General features: G+C 38.9%; 1 protein-coding gene across 1 annotated transcript in view; it reads right to left on the bottom strand.

Moving 5' to 3' along the window:
* limk2 (LIM domain kinase 2) overlaps positions 1-19728 on the bottom strand; it is a 33198-nt gene that overhangs the window by 8945 nt on the left and 4525 nt on the right. The window contains exons 2-4 of the mRNA XM_034692147.1: positions 15887-16027; positions 15557-15653; positions 5713-5848 (exon numbers count right to left, since the gene is read on the bottom strand). Coding sequence (XP_034548038.1) covers positions 5713-5848; positions 15557-15653; positions 15887-16027 — 374 coding nt within the window. The remainder of the gene's footprint in view (positions 1-5712; positions 5849-15556; positions 15654-15886; positions 16028-19728) is intronic.

Genomic DNA, 19728 nt, shown 5'->3' with positions numbered 1-19728 from the left:
ACAGTTAACAGGACATTACACAAACTGACTTAAAAGAGATTTTATATACATACATCCAAAACATTTGTGAAATTATAAAAACAGGATGGAAGGTGAGGCCAAAGCCCCTGGGAACGCGCATCAAGAGAGAAAACAGATTATTCATGTGTGCATGACTAGTTTGTTTTTAATGTTTAAGTGTTCTTTTTAAAGGTACCATAGTTCTCAAGCTCCCTAACGTGTGCTGGTAGTTTGTTCCAGGACTGTGTGCCTCTGACAGACACTGCCATTTGGCTGAATTTTTTTTTTTTGTCCCGGTACATCACAGTCCCCTCTAGTTTGTGCTCTAGTATTTATCATATATATTTTTTTTTTAATAAATTTGAGCAATGATGGAGGGGCGAGCCCATTTAAAACTTTAAAAACAAGACAGATGTCAGTGTAGGTTTGAAAATGTTTAATGTCTAAAATATTATACTTCCTGACTATATTGCAATAATGGAAGTTGAGAGGTTTCCTGTCTAAAATTGTGATGGTCTTCTTAAAGAGAGACTCAATGGGTTGTAAAGTGCTGGCTGTTGTGTGACCAAGATATAAAACAATAGGTGATATGAGAAAATATCATTGCGTGCATATATGCTTTTGCTGACCTTGAAGTGAGAAAAGGTCTTATAAGATGGAAATTTGAGAGGTTGAACATGATGATATTTGAGATTTTTTAATGTGTTCCTTAAAGGTGAGATTGGAGTCAAAAACTACACCAAGAACTCTTTGCATTGTAATACATCATTTCTATTAATGTATCCAAACTTAATTTTCAACCTTTATGGTATATATTATATTGAAATACAGCATAAGAGATCCATATTCTTAGACCTAGGGTAAGCAGATTAATTCAAATGTTTTTAAATATGAATCCAATACTTTGTGTGTTTGTCACAGCTCTGTAATAAGGTGGTCCAATCTCCAATCGTTTCATTTGGAGAAAATATAATAATTACATATTAGACCTACTGGCTACTCCCCACCTGCAAACACTCTGTCTGTGCATCACTGTGTGAACATAGTCTTCTTAAGTTTGAAACTAGTAAGCAAATTGTACAAGTATGGATAAAAAAGGTGTACAAATCTGTGGAACTACAAACCTAAATGTGCCACATGCCACACATTCGTCTCACCTGAACTAATCTTGTTCCATCATTGAGGAGGCAGTGGATGTTAATGTGTTTGGTAGAGAAATCTTAGCATTATATCAATCACATATTGTCAAAGTAGATTTTGCTCTTGCAGGTTCATTGTTGCCAGACCATGCTGAATCATTTTATATAAACAGTAAATTATACACTGTAGAACATAATCAAAATAAGATTTTTAAAAGCCACAGCTCTTATAACTTCTAAAAAAGCCTCAAGAAAGATGACGAAATTTGAATTTATGCTTTCATCACCAGCTCTTTAGATTATGAAAAAGCCCCTTAGAAAACTGCAAGTAGTTCCAAATAATATCCTGTTGATAAAGTCTCTTCTTTGATGTTCTCAGAACTGTTTCACTGCATTGGATCAACTGAACGATCTAACGTTACTATCACTAGTCAGAACCAAAGAGTGTACAAAATATGGACGTAGTATCCGTGACGTCACCCATCTGTTTCTGAAGCGCTGTTTTGAGGCCAATCTTTGTCGGCAGCCATATTGCTGCTGTTGAGCGATTATGACGTAAAAAGGCGGGCTTTGAGCCTCCTAACCAACAGCTATAGGGTTCCCACCTGTCAATCAAGTCAGCTGTGCCTCTCATTGGATGACTCGGAATCTCAATATCTTCAAAATTGCAACGTTAGAAAAAAATTCACCCCCCGTACAGTGTGTGCCGATCGAGGAATGAGCTATCCTGACTCGATTGTCTTCTCGTCACTCATACCAGGCAGTAAACATGTTTATTTCTGCTGTAAAGATCAGCTTTTTTGAATGAGTGTGTATGTTGTTTCTGGTACTTCTGGAGCCAGCCTCAAGCAGATCCTCCATGAACTGCAGTTTTTAGCACTTCCCCATTGGACTCATTTTTAGACCGGAGGTTGCCGCTTGGTCAGAACCAGTGCTAGCTCTGCTAGTGTTAGCCACACTCAGCAAACTCATTTGACATTTTTCCCCTGTAGACTCCTGGTTCTGTGTTCAGCAGCAAAGTTTCTGTTTCACAGTGAGGTAAATGGTTGCTTCAGAATGCCCCTACCATTTACTAATTTCAATTCATTCTGGGAAATCTGTGTCTTTATTCAGTTTTGTGCTATTTTGACACATCTTAAGTTGAAAGCAGTATTTTTCCCACAGCTCTAAGCCAGTGAGTCAGTGTCGAGAAAAGCTCCCCTGCTCCTATGGAGATAAAAGTGTGATGTAAGCCAAATCATTGTGACATCTCAGGAGTCTGTCTGTAACTCCCTGCCTTTGAGCCAAGAGAACAGCCACCACCTCCACCAAACAGTCATGACCTGCCTCAGGCTGGAACAGCAAGACAGACATTTCCCGGCAAAACAAGACCACGGGGGAGAACTGTTAAGTAGGTTTAACTTTGGAAAGGTACTGAGTGTAAAGCTGGACAGCAGATAAAGACAAGTTACATACCATTTTTACCAAAAATGTCACTTTAATATACAAACAACCTCTTCAACCAATAAATAAACAAATAAATAACTGAAAGCGGGACAAAAACAGCAGTGTCCACGACTTGAATGCCAAACAAGCTGCAGCAGCTCTGCATGACCCTCCTCTGCTGACGGCCCACAATGATTCTCTTTCTGACTGAGGGGGCTGCGCTGCCAAATCAGCTCTGCCAAAAACACTTGGCCTCACCGGCTGATAAAGCAGGATGCCAATACTAAATAGAAGAGTTCATTGTGTTTGTTGCTTGGTGGCAAAAAGAAAAACTTCAGTCTGGCTCCTTGTTACTCAAGTGACCTCGATTGTGACGAGCGAGAGCCGCTGCCACTCTGAATTTCATGTTTCTACTTGCAGACACTAAATCAAAGCAGAGTTGAATTCAACGCACACCAGGCTCAGTCATGTACAAATGACGTCTGTTGTTATTTCTTGGGTATTTCAAATCTACCCCAGACTAAATGTCAGTCTAAGAAGTTTCATTACATGAGGTTTTCGAATTTAAAGGATTTTGACTTACTTTAAAGAATAATTATTGAATTTGAAGATATTTCCTTCAAAGCAAGATTATGTAACTTTTGCAAGACTGTGGTGACAATAGCAGGTATAGCATAATTAAAAGCTTAAACACAGCATACACAACAAGCAGAAGCAGAAATGAGTCAGTTACATAACAATGTCTAGCTTGAGTTTACCAGCTTAGGTGATAAGCTATTAGTCACACCAAATCATGCACAGCTTTCCACAGAACCCCATGCAGTGATGAATTAAGTGAAGTTGTATTTGATTCATCAAAGCTTTAATTTGTAAAGAATATTAATTATTTTTTCTCCTTTAAAAGTTCCAAAGTATTGCTTTACAACAGATGTGTGTAACAGCATCAGTACAGATGATGATATGAGTGGTGGATTGTGGGTAATATCTCCAAAGCCACATCCCCACAGAGGACTGCGCATGATGGGCTCCAAACCGCCTCATGTTCTAGCGTCTCCCCACTAGATCCTGTGTGTACTTGGGGAAGTGAACTGTGGAGAACTTCTGTACTGAGAGGGAACATAATGGGGCCTCAAGGGGGGAATTCACAAGTGAGGTCTAGAGCCCCATGTGCTATGTTAGTGAGCAGCCAATGTAAAGTATCACTCTTCTGTAAATGCAATAATGCCCCCCCTCCAGATTAGTCTAAATCTGGGGCAGTGGGCAGAAACTGGAACACAGAGAGCACTAACGCGCTCTGTGGGCTTTCTGGTATTATTTAAGGAGAGGAGGAAATTGTTGGCAATTGTTGTTATACGATCATGGCAAGGCAAGACTTTAAAGGTTTGGCAGTGACATCTAGCAACATTGGTCTAATAGTTCTGACCCTTTGTCTGGCTTTATTAGACTGAAGCCTCGCGCAATCACAATCCAGAAAAATAAAAAAATATTATGAAGGAAACTGGGCAGACGAGTCCTGTATATTTGTGTCTAAATATACTAGAGGGAGAATAAAACAAAACTTCAAGTATGGTCTGGGGGATGGCCCCCATGAGGTCTTAAACTAGGATTGGCTATTTGCCTCGTCAGAGGTGGCACTTAAATTCAAATCGACCGTTTGTTTTGAGTTTCAGCAGGCTGCTAGTAGCTGCTTTGCATTTTACTGTGGAACACTTTCTTTTGTTGGTACTTTAAACTCTGACTCTGAGCAAACATCTTCTTTTTGATTCCTTAGAGAGTTGAGTTCAGCAGATTTAGACGTCGCCACTCTATTGAGTTACCTTTCAAAGTTCAAAATGATATTCAAGAATAAAACATTGTTTTGATTGTTTTATATTATAAGTTAATGTTGATGTAGTTAGCAGAGATAATCCTCCCTCATCAAGGTAAGCTCCTAATGTGTACCACACCTGGCTGTCCCTACAGAAGACTTTTAAGACTCACCTCAAAACACACTTTTATACTTAAGCAACTGAGTCCTCTAGCCCCGAATAGGTTTCAATCCCCAATGATGTGCTTTCCTTGTTGTCTGTTTCTTTCTTTCTTTACGTATTGTACAGCACTTTGGTCAGCTTCTGCTGTGTTTTTAAATGTGCTTTATAGATAAACTTGACTTGACAGAGGTCAGTGCCTTGGTGGGACCACTCTATTTCACATTGTTACAGCAATGCGGAAGCATGAGAGCTTCACACACAGTTGGAGCTTCACACACACTTGGAGCTTCACACACAGAGACAGAGACAGAGACAGAGACACACACACACCACACACACTTACACCACACACACACACCACACACCACACACCACACACACACACACACACACACACACACACACACACACACACACACAGCTGCTCTGATCCTGTCTTGCCTCTGTAATACCTCTGTTACTGTCTCCAATGCTGGCACAGAGGTGGGATGACTTTGTTCCACCATCTGTGACATTCATACTCAAGCTGAGACATTACAGAGGCTTAGACACTGACTGCACCTTGAACTGGCAATATGGAAAGGCTATAGAGATGAGAGACTTGTCAGTGATTATCATTTAAAAATAGTTGAAGATGAGCTGACCTTGGAATGTCAAAGGTCAAAGATACCTTTATTATTCCTAAAGAGTCAATTGTTGTACAGATAGCAGCAACCACATACTCAACAGGCATACATCAACAATAAATATGATCCATTAAAATGACATGAAGTCATTTAAAGGGCCAATGGGGCAGGGGCAGTAGTCTGTATTTGCAGCCACATCGAAGCAGCAGACCCAATGTGAGTGAGACTTAAAAGCAATGGATACCTAACTTCCCACAATGCAACCTGAGAGTTTCTTCATTGCTTTCTCCCTTCATGGTAAATACCAATGTCTCTCCCATGCCACACCCCTACTTTGTAACTTTCTACAATAAACATTTAGCCTTCATGGAAAACATTTCCTAAAAGATAACATAGATGGTAAAATCAGCCTTTAATCTCAGAGTGTAATCAAAGCTGACCAGGTTGGAATTAGCATGATAAGTTTCATCATTAATCCATTCAACAGTTTAACGCCTCGGGCCAACATCGGCCTGTAAATCTTTGGGTATTAAAGTGAACAACAACACTCACCATGGCAGGTCCAGTCATGAGCAGAGAGCAGCCGTGACACAGCTCGCCAAACTTCTCCCAGTAGTGTTTGCGGCAGTACAACTTGCCGTCCTTCTCATAGTACCAGTTGGTCAGGTGATCGCAGCACACAGAACACCTAAGAGGACAGTGACAGGTCAGAGTCACGTTTTGAGCAGAACAAAGGGAGACACACAGAATAAATAAACAAGAAGAAGACAGAGAGGCTTTGGGCGCGGACTATTTCGATGGGAGACGATCGGCTTCAAGGTGTTATGGTAGAGACTCAAAAGGCCTGGCATGTTATTTCAAAGACATGTTGGTAATTGTACAGGTATGCATTGTGGCTTATGTCTGACTAAATTCTCATGGAGCACTGAATAATAATAGGTCCTCTCTGTCTTCAATCTGTCTCATTACAGGTTAACACGAGCACTTTGTATGCAAAGCACATGGATCTAAAAAGGCATCAATTATTTATTTTTAGCACTTAACTAAGTCTCTAAAAATATGTTAATGGTATGAATGTTTATGCATTATATAACAGACTTGGTAACAACTTAGAGACACAAAAACAGTACAAAAAACAGTGAAAAAGAAGGCCTCTTTAGTTCGATGAGGTCAAAATTTGAACCATGTAACTAGGTTACATTTCTGTACATTCTCTCAAAACCTCCATGCTATATTACGTACATTACACTGCATGAATGGCATTGATTTATGAAAGCGAGCCTTGAAACTATAAATCACACCGCTGAACAAGACACTTTTAACTGAGAGGTTGAGGAACTTTAGCTGGGGGCATGTTCCCGACGACAGCAGAATGTACTCTTCTCTTAACGCGGTGTATAGGGCACAGTAAATTCCTGAGATGTGCTGGGTCTGCATGTTTGCAGGTTCACAGCGACAGACAGCACATTCAGTTGTTTCATATTTGACAGAGGACAATCTTGTAAGCCTTTCCAGAACGAGGATTAGAGGAGCGTTTGCTGTTTAGCCTGTGCACAATAACGATAAGCTGCCAAATACTTTGCCCAAATCGAGCACCTTAATAAGATCCACTTGTTTGAGGGAAAACTGAACTATGGCTTAGACAACAACCAACAGAGCCTGTTAAAACCCAGCTGAAAAACTCTGAAGGAGCGAAGTCCTTCAATCACCTGGTTGTTGATTGTGCAGTTTTAACTCAAAGATACTTACTCTTGAGTTGGTGCATTTTCTTATCTACGTCAATGTAAACAATAATGAGGTATCTATTGCCTTGAGGTCAAAGGTGCAAACCACACACGTTTTGTCAAAGTGAAAAATAAAAGATTTTAAAAAAAGGTACATATTCTTTTAGAAAGATATACTTTTTCTTCTGATGCATCAATCCAAGCTCTCATCTCAGAGTAAAGGCAACTTAAAGGGACATTCATGGCTGTGACTGTGGGACAATGTGTTCAGATTGAGGAATGCCAACATTACTAGCAGCCTCAATCACACCTGCAGGTTGAGCAGTCCCTGAACAAGCTGCACTGGTTATGCAAAATGGAAGCAGCAGTTTCTCCTGCCAGAACTCAGCCATGGATGAGCTGCTCTGTCAGGGATTAGGTGAAAGAAACGTCTGCAGTCAACAGTCCTGCAGCCTGTTGCACCAGCTGTGTGTAAGTTCAAGCGTAGTCTAGTTTGAACGCAATTTCTCATTTAGGATGGAGTTTACCCTCTACAAGATTTTGGGCGTTGCACCAGCTGAGATAGTTCCAACGTCAGCCTAAGCTACATCTTAATTCTTACACTTAGCTCCTAGTAGGTGTAAAGTCCTCTGTAGAGTACTGTATATCGGCTGCCTTGGTGCGTCGTTTTGAAAGGTGGGATCATTTGGAGGATGAGGAGATACAGAGGGTTCTCCCAGCTATATTACTATGGTAACACATTATCTGCGAGAGATTAGCCTACATCCTTCGGAAAAATATAATGACCAAGATCATTGGTAGATTAAGGATTTAGGCTTTAGTTATCACACTATGACACTTTATCAAGATTTACATAATTTTTGTTGTTGTTTTGCGACTGTAGCGGCAGTTGGCAGAAGTTCGTTTTAGCTGTTGGTCAGTTCTGAGATGATTAGGCACGAAAGGAAAATGTAACAACCACTGCATCAAAATTGGTGCTTTCCTCTGATTGGCTGCTGGAAGTGCAAACATTATATCTGCAATAATGTTGAGGCTAATTTGGAAGTTACGGTCTACTAGTTAAGATGAACCTTACGTCTCTGTGATGAAACCAAAGAATGACAACTTAAGTTACAAACTAACTAGTTTCAACGTACGGTTTAGGGTAGACTTTACACCCTAACTTAGGACAAAACTTGCGCACAGCTGGGGCAACCGGCTGCTGATCTTTTTGTTTTTAGGTGCTTGAATCAGTCTTTACAACAGCTTCAAATGTTCCTCAGCCTTTCAGTTTTCACTTTGGCTTTCAAGTAATTAGGACAATAAAGAGAGAGGCTTTAGATTAATTTGATGGAGTGCAGACAAAAGAAACACTGGATGTTGTTTGACAGTTTGATGGGATTGCAAAGTAACTGTTTGCCGGATTAAATTCTCTAGAACTCTAAAGTAAAAAGAGGCAGATGTGAAGAAAAACAGATTTCTTTCATGAGTTATGAGAATAAAACAATTTAAAATCGCACTATGTCCAATTCCTGATCATCAACAATTTTCAATTCAAGGCTACAGTCCAAGCGGCAACATCCGGTCTAAAAATATGAGTCCAATGCAGAAGTGCTAAAAACTTCAGTTCATTGAGGATCCGCTTGAGGCTGGCTACGGAAGTACTGGAAACCACATACACACCAATTCAAAGAAGACGATCTTTACAGCAGAAATAAATAATATAATACCCGGTACAAAAGAAGAGTGTAATCCGGATAGCTCATTTCTCGATCGGCACACGGGGGGTGAACATTTTTCTAACGCAGCAATTTTGCAGATATTGAGATAATGAGTCTTCGAATGAGAGGCACAGCTGACTTGATTGACAGGCAGGAACACTGTACAGTTGCACATTACAGAACTGTAGGAGCTCTGCAGACAAGCTGGGGTGATATCAAGATTCCATTTACTTTTTTGGAACCAATTCAAGAATGTAATCTAAAATAATAAAACAGGAGAAGTAGTTTCAGGTCGCTCTTTAATTTGTATTTTTCATCTTCTTGTGCAGAACATGCAGCGGCCTTCAGTTGAGCCCCGTGCATCATGTTGTTCTCTGCACTGCAGGTAAAGTTGATCCAGGCTTATTATTGACTCTGGCACAGATTTCACATATTTCAAAGTTTTCTGGCATTAGTATAGAGGGAACTGTCTCAAAGAGGGAGATCACATTTCTGTGTCTATTGTGGAAAGTGGAAAAAGGGGAAAGCGCTGCATGTCTTTAACATCCATAAAGAACAATAATGTGAAGAAACAATAAACGGTCTGTTCTTCTGGGATCAAAGCAGCAAATATGAAGAACAGACACGAGGTCAGTGTATCAAATAATGACTCCAGTCTGATTCATCGCACCGTGCCATAATGATGGGAAGCGGAGCTGAAAGTTTGCTGAGGTTGAGGTTACATGAGTAATGAGTGTGCTGCTGGGGACACAGCTGCATCCAACACCACACATCTGATCTGTGTGGTATGTGTGTGAAGATGTCACACACTCTTTACGCAGAATAGCTTTGAAGGGGTGTGCATTCTTCCCAGTGTCATTAAGTAACAAATGCAGGTTACCATATCATGTACGTATGTAATCTACAGTCACTCCCACTGTGTTAGCATCATTGAGACAAAAACTACATTCTATCACACTAGAACACACTTTTTTAATAAATTCTCTCTTTGCATTCCTGTAAGCTTCATTACTACAAAAAAACAATGACAACAATAATCTAGCAATGACAAAAAAAGCATTAATAAAAAATGATCACCGAGTGAGTTATCCTCATTGAACCATGATCCGTGAGAATTAAAGAACCCCAGTGGACCAATTCTTGATTTAAATGGTTAGTAAAGGAGTTAAAAATTAGATTTAAAAAATGTTTATTCGGATTATTTGGACACTTTTGGATAATTGAATATGCACCGGGTAAAATTGACCCAGGAACATTATTGCTGTTCCAGAGAAACAACCATAACAGGAGGGTTGAACACATACAATGAAAACAGCTCTGGGAGTTTTTTTTTTTTTACTGTTACTGTCTTTCCACAACCTCTAACTACAATATTTTCTTTCCCTTTTCAGCTATCCATCAATAAAAGGCATAAATGTCATCACCCAACACACACACACACACACACACACACACACACACACACACACACACACACACACACACACACACACACACACACACACACACACACACACACACACACACACACACACACACACACACACACACAAATCTTTACGAAAAAAACCATCCAAAAGCTCACAGTTTCTAAAAAAGGGTGCAATCTGCTTATATTTAGTTCTAAGATCACAGCCTATAGAAATGGTTTAGCCGCCTTCACAGACCATCATCACCAGAGCAGAGAGCATCAGACTAGCAGACTATAAAAAAGTCACAAAGAGATTACATAATGACCACAAGGAGGTGCCACCTGGCTTTTTAACTTATAGCATAGGCACCAGAGGTTACATGGGCCACCCCAACAGGCAGAGGTGTCAAGTAACGAAATACAAATACTTTGTTACCTTACTTAAGTAGAAATTTTGGGTATCTATACTTTACTGGAGTAATTACTCCTTACATTTTCATGCAAATATCTGTACTTTCTATTCCTTTCATTTTGAATATAGCCTTGTTACTCCTGTTTCACTTCAGCTTGTTTTCATTCCAGCTGGTCACTGTTAAAAAAAAAAACACATTTATGAAAATTGACATTCCAATAAAGGCTGTTAATAACATGCCTGTGAAGTTTGACTTTTTGCACCATTACAATACTTGTCAAACTAGTCATCATATCTTCTGCTCCATGAAAAATGTTAATGTTCAGTAGTACACATATATGATTCTTTAATGTATTTTGCATTGTGTGAAAACACATTCATTTTCAATGGGCATGAATACGGCTGAAACAGGTGCAATATTTCAACATTAACATATTAATATAACATTATAGTCATTATGGCCTTTAGAAACATGTTTTTTTGGGAGGTGGTGTAGTGCACTATAGGCCCCTGTCTGTGGCGCAGCCTAAGCTTTTGTCCTTAATGACATTATTTCTCCCTTACATTACTTTTACTTTTATACTTTAAGTAGTTTTGAAACCAGTACTTTTACACTTTTACTTGGGTAAAAAGCTTGAGCTGATATTTCAACTTCTACAGAAGTCTTTTTAAATCCTAGAATCTATACTTCTACTTGAGTAATGAATGTGAATACTTTTGACACCTCTGCAAACAGGCATTTGATACAAGTTAGCTAGCTTCAAACAAGGGTGATGCTACCTTGTGTCCAAAAAGGTCCACAAGATGTTCAAACAGTTGTGATGACATCAGGCGTTAAATATATGACAAACATCTTAAGACTAAATTGACACAAGTGGGGATTTACAAAAGCACCACCATGGGCAAACATGTATAATGATAGAAGATGTTTAATGTTCACAAGCAGGGGTCTCAACATGTGTGACGCCACCAGGTTTTAAATTATGCATAACACAACAAGGCCTTTCATTAGCAGGTTTCGGTAACGCCTGTGATGATACCAGCTTTCTGAAAATAAAGGATTCCAATAGTTTATCTGAATTGAACAAAATCTTCATCCATCGGCATCGCTAGGTTGGACTATGGTTAATGTCATACATTGATTTGGAAAACACTGCACAACACTATTCTTTATAATACCGATCTAGTACACCAGGATTCCAAAATATTGCTAACAAAATGACTCAACGCTGTACAGAGATTCCCATATTAATAGCATCAGCACTGATACCTTCTGGGGATATCAATGGACCAAACTGATTAGATGAACTAATGAAAAAAACAAATGGGCACAAGGACAGAAAGACTCATGAAAAGAGCTGTATTTTAACTGGTAAGTATGACGTTAAGTATCTGTTTAGGTGCGGCAGGAAAAACGAAAACCTCCACCTTGTCCACCGTGTTCTGAACAAAAAGCATTCCTCGTCAAACCCAGCTGATAAGCTACAATAATTGCCCATTCTGTCTGTATAATATATGGAGATAAAGTGATGCAAGTGTGCTTATAAAAACCCCTGACTTCCTTCTATGTGGAATAGTGAATGGGGGTTGAGCAGACTCAGGTGGTTCTTCAATGAACAATGCAACTGGCTGCACAAACACTACAGAGTAAACATTACTCATTTCCTTAAATCCGCATTCCTGCAGGAGCAAATTCCTTTGTTGAATTATGGAGTGGAGATAGTAAGAGAGAGTGACCTTAAGCTGTGGCCTTGAGGACCTGGCAAGGGAGTGTTTTACTTTGGGTGTGTGACTGTTGTGTTCTGGATATTCTCCATAACAACCTCTTTACAGGGAGTGTAAGGCGACAGTTTTTCTCACATGGGCGACGTGTTGTGAACGTGACAAGGCGTGCAGAACTCACAATACTCACAATACTGTAATTAACCATTAACCTGCCCATTACTTTCTCAATTATGTAATTCTTTGTTTTATTTTAAACAAGTCAGGAACAAAGGAATTGTCCTCAGAGCTTTGAAAAATGTGGTGCTTCTTATTTGCTTTTCAACAACACAAAAAAGCAACAAATCTGCACATTTGAAGAGCTCGAACCAGCGAGACGATGTGTTTCCTTTTGATTTGTATCAGATTAATTTTTCACAATTATAGGTTATTACTAACCAATCTGTTGGTTTTGTACTGCACACGATTTGAGAGCTTGATTGCACAGGTCTCAGGAGGTGGCACCAATTATCATATTGTTGCAAAAAAAAGTACTTATATATTAAGTTCGTCAAAAATTTATATAAGGAATTTATCTGTGTATTCACCATAGACTGTATAAAATATGGACGTAGTAACCATGACATCACCCACTTGTTTCTGAAGCACTGCTTTGAGGCCAATCATCGACGGCAGCCATATTGCTGCTGTTGAGCGATTATGACATAAAGAGGCGGGCTTTGAACCTCCTAGACAACAGCTACATTGTTCCCGCCTGTCAATCAAGTCAGCTGTGCCTCTCATTGGAAGACTCGTAATCTCAATATCTTTGAAATTGTCGCATTAGAAAAAAATTCACCCCCTGTACAGTGTGTGCCGATCGAGAAATGAGCCATCCAGACTACACTCGTCTTTTGTGCCAGGCTGTAAACATGTTTATTTCTGCTGTAAAGATTGGCTTTTTTGAGTGAGTGTGTATGTGGTTTCCGGTTCTTCCGGAGCTCAAGCAGATCCTCGATGAACCTACAATTTTTAACACTTCCGCATTGGACTCATATTTTTAGACTGGAGGTTGCCGCTTGATTCACACACAAACTGACATACTTGTATTTTCTTTTTTTTTTCACTGCAGATAAAGAAAAAATTATATATCAACGTATTATCACACAATCCTTTAGTATGTGAAGAAATTAAATGCAAAACCTCTTTACTGAACAAGTATGATGATAACACCTACAGCACTGTTCACTTGCAGCAAGTACAAGACATTTCTTTGGAGAAAAAAACCCCCAAAGCAGTCTGCAGTTTGTGTCTGAGACAGCGGACTCACATCTCTGAATCGTTGTCTAGGAATGCAGAAGGCAGCAGAGTGGAGGGTGCCGTTACCTATAGGCCTCAAAAACCCTGCCAGGTTTACTGGAACAAGAGTGACGTCAGCTTGTAAGAATGTTACACAAGGTGGAGGTACAAGGAGGGCAGAGTGGCAGCATGTGGACAACGGACAATGGGAGCACCACAGGGGAGCTACCACATTGTCAAGGACGTGTTATTTTTGGCTGCAAGTTTATTTTTGAAAGGTTCAGAGAGTAGTATTTGGAGATTTGGATTTAGATTATAGTGTGGAGATCTCAAACCTTATGATGAAAAAGACCTTTTTGAACGCAAAACATCAAACTATACTTCAGTCTGCTTCCCACACACACAAGTACTTCATATCTGCAAGTTAAAGAGCATTACTGCTGATGTTTAAATGCTGCCATTAAGAAAGATGACACAGAATGTGAGGGAGTACAACAAGTACAAAGGGAGGTAGAGGATTGATGGTCTGTATCACAGCTGGGACATTACTTTTCTCTTCAAGATGATGACACAACAAGCTGTGTGTGCATTATTGAGGAGTCAAGAGTTTGGAAAGAGTGAAATCCCAGGTTATGTAAGGACAAAATGCTGTAGGATACTGGCTCTAAACTCCAAGAAAGCTATTTCAGTCAGACATCACAGTCAGCATTAAATTTGCTCTATTTTAAGGCTTTTTGGACATGCCAGAAGTCCCCCAGAGCCAGGCTTCTGTCATACAAGCAAGGATTTCTTCTTCAGGGAAAAGCTGTGCTTTAATCAGCAACATGCAGACTTATTTCTTAAAGGGTATTTATGAGAATTTAAGAGGAACTCAGTGCTGCAACCTTTGAAGGTATCCTCTTAGATGTGATCTGCCATCACCTCTCATGTGGCTGTTTTGTAACAGTTAGACTCCTATTTCATTTCGGCTTGTTTTCATTCCGGCTTGTCATCATTAAAAAAAAACACATTTATGAGCATTGAAATTCCAATAACACTCCACAGGCTGTTGATAACATGCCTGTGAAGTTTGACTTTTTGCACCATTACAGTACTTATAGGCAACTAGTCATCATATCCTCCGCTCCATGAAACATGTATTAACATATGTGCTCAGTAGTACACATATATGGTTCTTTAATGTGTTTGCATTGTACTAAAATGCGTTCATTTTCAATGGGCATAAATGTGGCGGAAACAGGTACAACCCAAGTATTTCAACATTAACATATTAATATAACATTATAGTCATTATGGCCTTTAGAAACATGTTTTTTGGGAGGTGGTGTAGTGCACTATAGGCCCCTGCCTGTGGCGCAGCCTAAGCTTTTGTCCTTAATGACATTTTTTCCCCCTTACATTACTTTTATACTTTAAGTAGTTTTGAAATCAGTAAGTTTACACTTTAACTTAAGTAAAAAGCTTGAGTTGATACTTCAACTTCTACATTTAAACCCTAGTATCTTTACTTCTACTTGAGTAATGAATGTGAATACTTTTGACACCTCTGATCAAATCCGACATTTAAACATGTGAATGTTACAGTTTACAGAGGGGTTAAACCCTGTGTTTGTTATATAATGATGGCCTCTACGCTATGCCAACCAGTCACAGGATCACTGTCCCACGCAGAGATTTACGAGGCAGTGACCTGTGACAACCAGAGAGCTCCCACCAGCACCACTGTGACAATCATTAAACCTCAGAGGGACCGGGCAAAGTCCTCCAGGAGAGCTAGACCCCATCACTGACCAATCTGTGTCCAAGAACCAGAAGCATCCCCATACAGAGGTCTGTCTGCTGTGACAGTAGCAGGAATGACATCCTACATGGCGTGTTTTGTGCAGGGAGACTAAAAAACAATGGTGAATTGTTAGCACACATCTAAGCCCATGTAGAGGCTACAAGACAGAAGCTTCCAGGATTATCTGCAAGGCCATTTCCCACTGAAAAAGCAGCCAACACGTTGACCAACAGAAAAACAACAATTGTGCCTATCAATGCAAACTGTTTCTATGAAAACAAAGCAGATACTTCTCAGACTCTGTTGGACTTGTGCTCATTACAGTTCAGTGTGCTTGCAGGCGTGTTTCAGAAACTGAGTACTTACTGAAAGCAGGCGTTGTGCCAGGTGTCCTGGAGGACTTTAATGTGGAAGGAGTCCTGGACTGTTCCCCCACAGCCTGCACAGAAACCCTCATCTGTAACTGAAAGACATCATCAAGTTTTAACTCAACATTTTAACTCAACACTTCAACTCATTTAATTTACTGACAGATTGAAGTTACAGCTTCAATAGTTAAACTGAGTCGTTGAGAGAAAGTGAGTTAGATAAGCTGTGGCGCTGAAAAATACAAGCTCTAAACTCTTCATTGAACCTCATTGATTATACAACAGCATTATACTACTCGGTAACCTCTGCAAAATAAGGAATCCTCACCTTCTGGTTCCTCCATCTCTTCTCTGAGCGCGTCGTCGACTTCACAAACTTTCACAAACTTTTCATACTGAAGCGGCAGAAGATCTGTGAAGTGTGGCTTCAAACTTTCATTCCTCTGAGTCTTCTTCACGGGTATCCAGACTTTGAATAATAAAAAAAGGAAAACACAAACCCTTTTAATTCTCTACAGAAAAACAGAAACCGCAGTCCTCCTCCTGCTTTCTGCCGCTAGCGACCAGGAGAACTGACGTAATGCCGTCAACAAATTCCTGTACGGAGAGCGGAAGGGATCAACTGCAGCACCTGGAAGCAGGAGGAAAACCCGAGGTTTGGTCCCAAACTGGAAGGAAACAACAGCAGCGCCACCTGCTGCCGAAATCAGAGCATTGCAATGTTCAATTTAAATATTATGAATCAATTAAATTGAATCTCTTTGCCTTATATCAAATATAAAGGTCCACCCAGATCTATGTCTTCTGGGTGATAAATCTCAAGTACAGAATGTTTCAAAGAGTGCTTTTTCTGTCATTATGGTTGGTTTGATGCATCCAGAATTATTTTAAGACTTTGGACATCTGATACAAGCCCAAGTCTGAAAGACTGGGCAGATGCAATGATAGAGACGGCATCTTACGAATCCATGCTGCACAGATTAAAAGGTAATACAGAAGGTGGGACCACCTCCTGGGACTGCTTTTGGGCTCACATAATAACTTTCCGAGACACTGTGCAGATCCCAACAGTATAAGGATCTCCTGTATAACTATTACTTTAACACTGTATTATTCCAGTCACAACATACAATGGACTTTTTCTCTTTGAATGCCTGTCCTGTCTGTATATCCTTTATCCTATGTTTGTGATTATCTGTCTGGCCTGTGCAATGTATCCCAGTATTTTGTGTTTCTGTTTTATTTTGTTCTTTCTTTTCATTATTATTTTATTTGTAATACATTGAAAAGTTAATAAAAACTTTAATGACAACAAAAAGGTCCAAATTACAGAGAGACTTGACATATATAGAGATTTGTTTTAATTTAGTTTTCCTGAATCCTGCATTCCTGCACTTTCTCTATACATTCAACCTATGGCCAGTGGCGGACAAAGTACACAGTTTCATTACTTTAGTCAAAGTATAGATCCTCCATGTCAAATATTACACCAGTACAAGTGAAAGTTGCTCTGTCAAATTACTACTTGAGTTAAAGTCCTGAAGTACCTGGTTTTAAAAATACTTAAGTATTCAAAGTACTTCTTAAAAAATCTCAAAACATTGTATTTTCACAATACATAAATGCAATCAAGAATGCATATAAGTACATTCTATTACATCATGTTTATTTAGAAACCATTACTTGAAATATCTAAAAACTATACAATAGAATAAAAACAGAAACTAAGTTACTCCAAGCACAGACAACTTAGTTTGAAATGTTCATCCTGAATGAAACAAACGTTACGTAGCTCAACACGCTTTCTCAGGTTGGACAGTGAATTTTTGTATGTTTGGGCAGAGTTGGAAACAGGGAGAACATTTAAAACGATACGTATCATTCTGCATATTAAAAACCTCTAACATGGGCTGAAGATATGGCCATGGGTGCTCAGGTGAATAATTATAGCCATCATTACCATCTCTAAATGAACTGCCTGATCTGAGTGAAATTGCTCTGTGTTTGCTCCACGTTCAACTGTGGAGACGCACGATATGCAGGAATGGCTAAACCACTGAGACAAACAGAACTAAACAAACACATTTTACTGTCTTAGTTATCAGATTTCAGAAAAGAGAAATAAATGTTGCATTGTCCTCGGATAACATACAAATGTTTTTATATTATACACATATTTCGGTCATTTAATTCCAAAAGAACCATAGTCTACAGTTTGTGTGAGTAGTCTTACATAATAGAAAAACACCATGTTATATGTTCACATGGATTTGTTTCACACAATGAAAATTCACAAAAAATGACCAATGACCAAAAAAGGAATAGGCTGAAGTCCAAGGTTTACTTCTGCCTATCCTGTGTCCATGATATTACCCAAAACAACAGCACAAAAAAAAAAAAAAGAAAGTAACAAAAGCTGATTTTCTATACAATATACTCCCTAATTCGTATTCATTACATATTGTATTCATTAATTAATTTATATGTTAAACCTTTTTTGAAATCCCACAAAGAACTACACAATTTCAACTCATCACTGGGGCTCTTCCATATTTTGACTCCCAAAACTGAAACACATCTGCATTTTACGTTGGTTCTAGCTTTACATTTATCTATGTTTGATTTATATACATTTCCCTCAACACACTATGTCTTGTCTGGCATAATGAGTGAACACTACAAGATATGTAGACATTTATTATTCAACAGATGTGTTGACATAAGATATCAATAGATAAGGATTTGAGAATGGACCCAGTATGCCTTCTGTTAGGGATGCCACATCCACAAATCAAGGACACCCATAATCAAAAACTGCTGAATGTGTTAACCTATGCTGCACAGAGAAGTTTATTAGTTAAATGGATTTCACAAAAGCCACGACCCTCTCAGACTGGCACAAGGTTATCTTTGACCTGCTTCCCATGGAGTATTTGACATATTGGTCCAAAGGGGAAATTGGAATAATAATCATGTATGGACTCCATTTCTTGATTATATGGGGCCAAGATTATGTAATGTTTTCTGGAGGGTGCTTCCTAGACCAAGGAGTGATAGTTGAAAGATAAGGAGAGGCTCTGTTGTCTGTATCGATTTACTCGCTGTGTGTATATCTATGTTTACTGTGTGTTTGATTTTCCATGTTGATAAGTCATCTAGTCAGTGATTTAAGACTGTGCTGTGCCTTGTTTACAAGTCTATAGAAATGTGTTGATGGGGTGGGAGGTTGTTAAAGGATGGATGTGTTAATTTTGTGTGTGGGCTAAAATGTAAAATCTATGTAATATGTGATTAAGATGAAGATGTGATGCTTTATTGTCAATTAAAAAAAAAAAAAGATACCAATAGATTTAGATAGTTTAGTTTTGATGTGTCCTATGTGTGGTTTCCAACTGAGTTCATGATCTATAGCAACTCCAAGAAATTTTATATCATGTACACTTTCAATTTCCCCTCTATTTAAATTCAATTCTATTTCAAAATTAACCCTGTTACCACCACACAACATACATTTGTTTTATCCTCAATTAGTGATCACTTATTTATATCAAACTATGTTTTTAACCTCATCAACTCAGTTTCTACTGTTTTCAATAACCCTGTCATGTTCTCCCAAGAACAAAATAAAATTGTTTCATTTGCAAACATAGCAAATTTCAACTTATCAGAAACTCCATAATATAATTTACATAAAGAATAAAAAACTTGGTTCCCAATACTAATCCTTGTGGCACACCGCAAGTTACTCTTCTAAAATGGGATTCAGTTTCGTTAAATTTTACATAACCCCTGTAGTACCCTCTTTTCTAAATAACTTCCTAACCATTGTCTAACACCTCTGACACCATAGCCGTCCAATTTATGTAGAATTGAGGGATGGTCTATTGTGTCAAACGCTTTAGGTAAGTCAATAAATACATCTAAAATGTGTTGTTTTTTTATCTACTGCTATTGCTATACTTTCTACAAAATCAATTACCCCTAAATATGTCAATTGATTTTTTTAAACCCATACTAATGGTAATTCAATAATTCATATTTCTCAATAAAGTCATCAAGTCTATACAGCAGGGCAGTGGGATGTTTCAGTCAAGACAACTTCAATCCATGCATTTGAATAATTCACACAGTGTGTTCTGCATGTTCATTGGAAGATTGGGTGGAAAGGAA

Source organism: Notolabrus celidotus, chromosome 9 (genome assembly GCF_009762535.1).
Source record: "Notolabrus celidotus isolate fNotCel1 chromosome 9, fNotCel1.pri, whole genome shotgun sequence".
NCBI lineage: Eukaryota > Metazoa > Chordata > Actinopteri > Labriformes > Labridae > Notolabrus > Notolabrus celidotus.
This window is presented reverse-complemented; position numbering and strand designations above follow the sequence as displayed.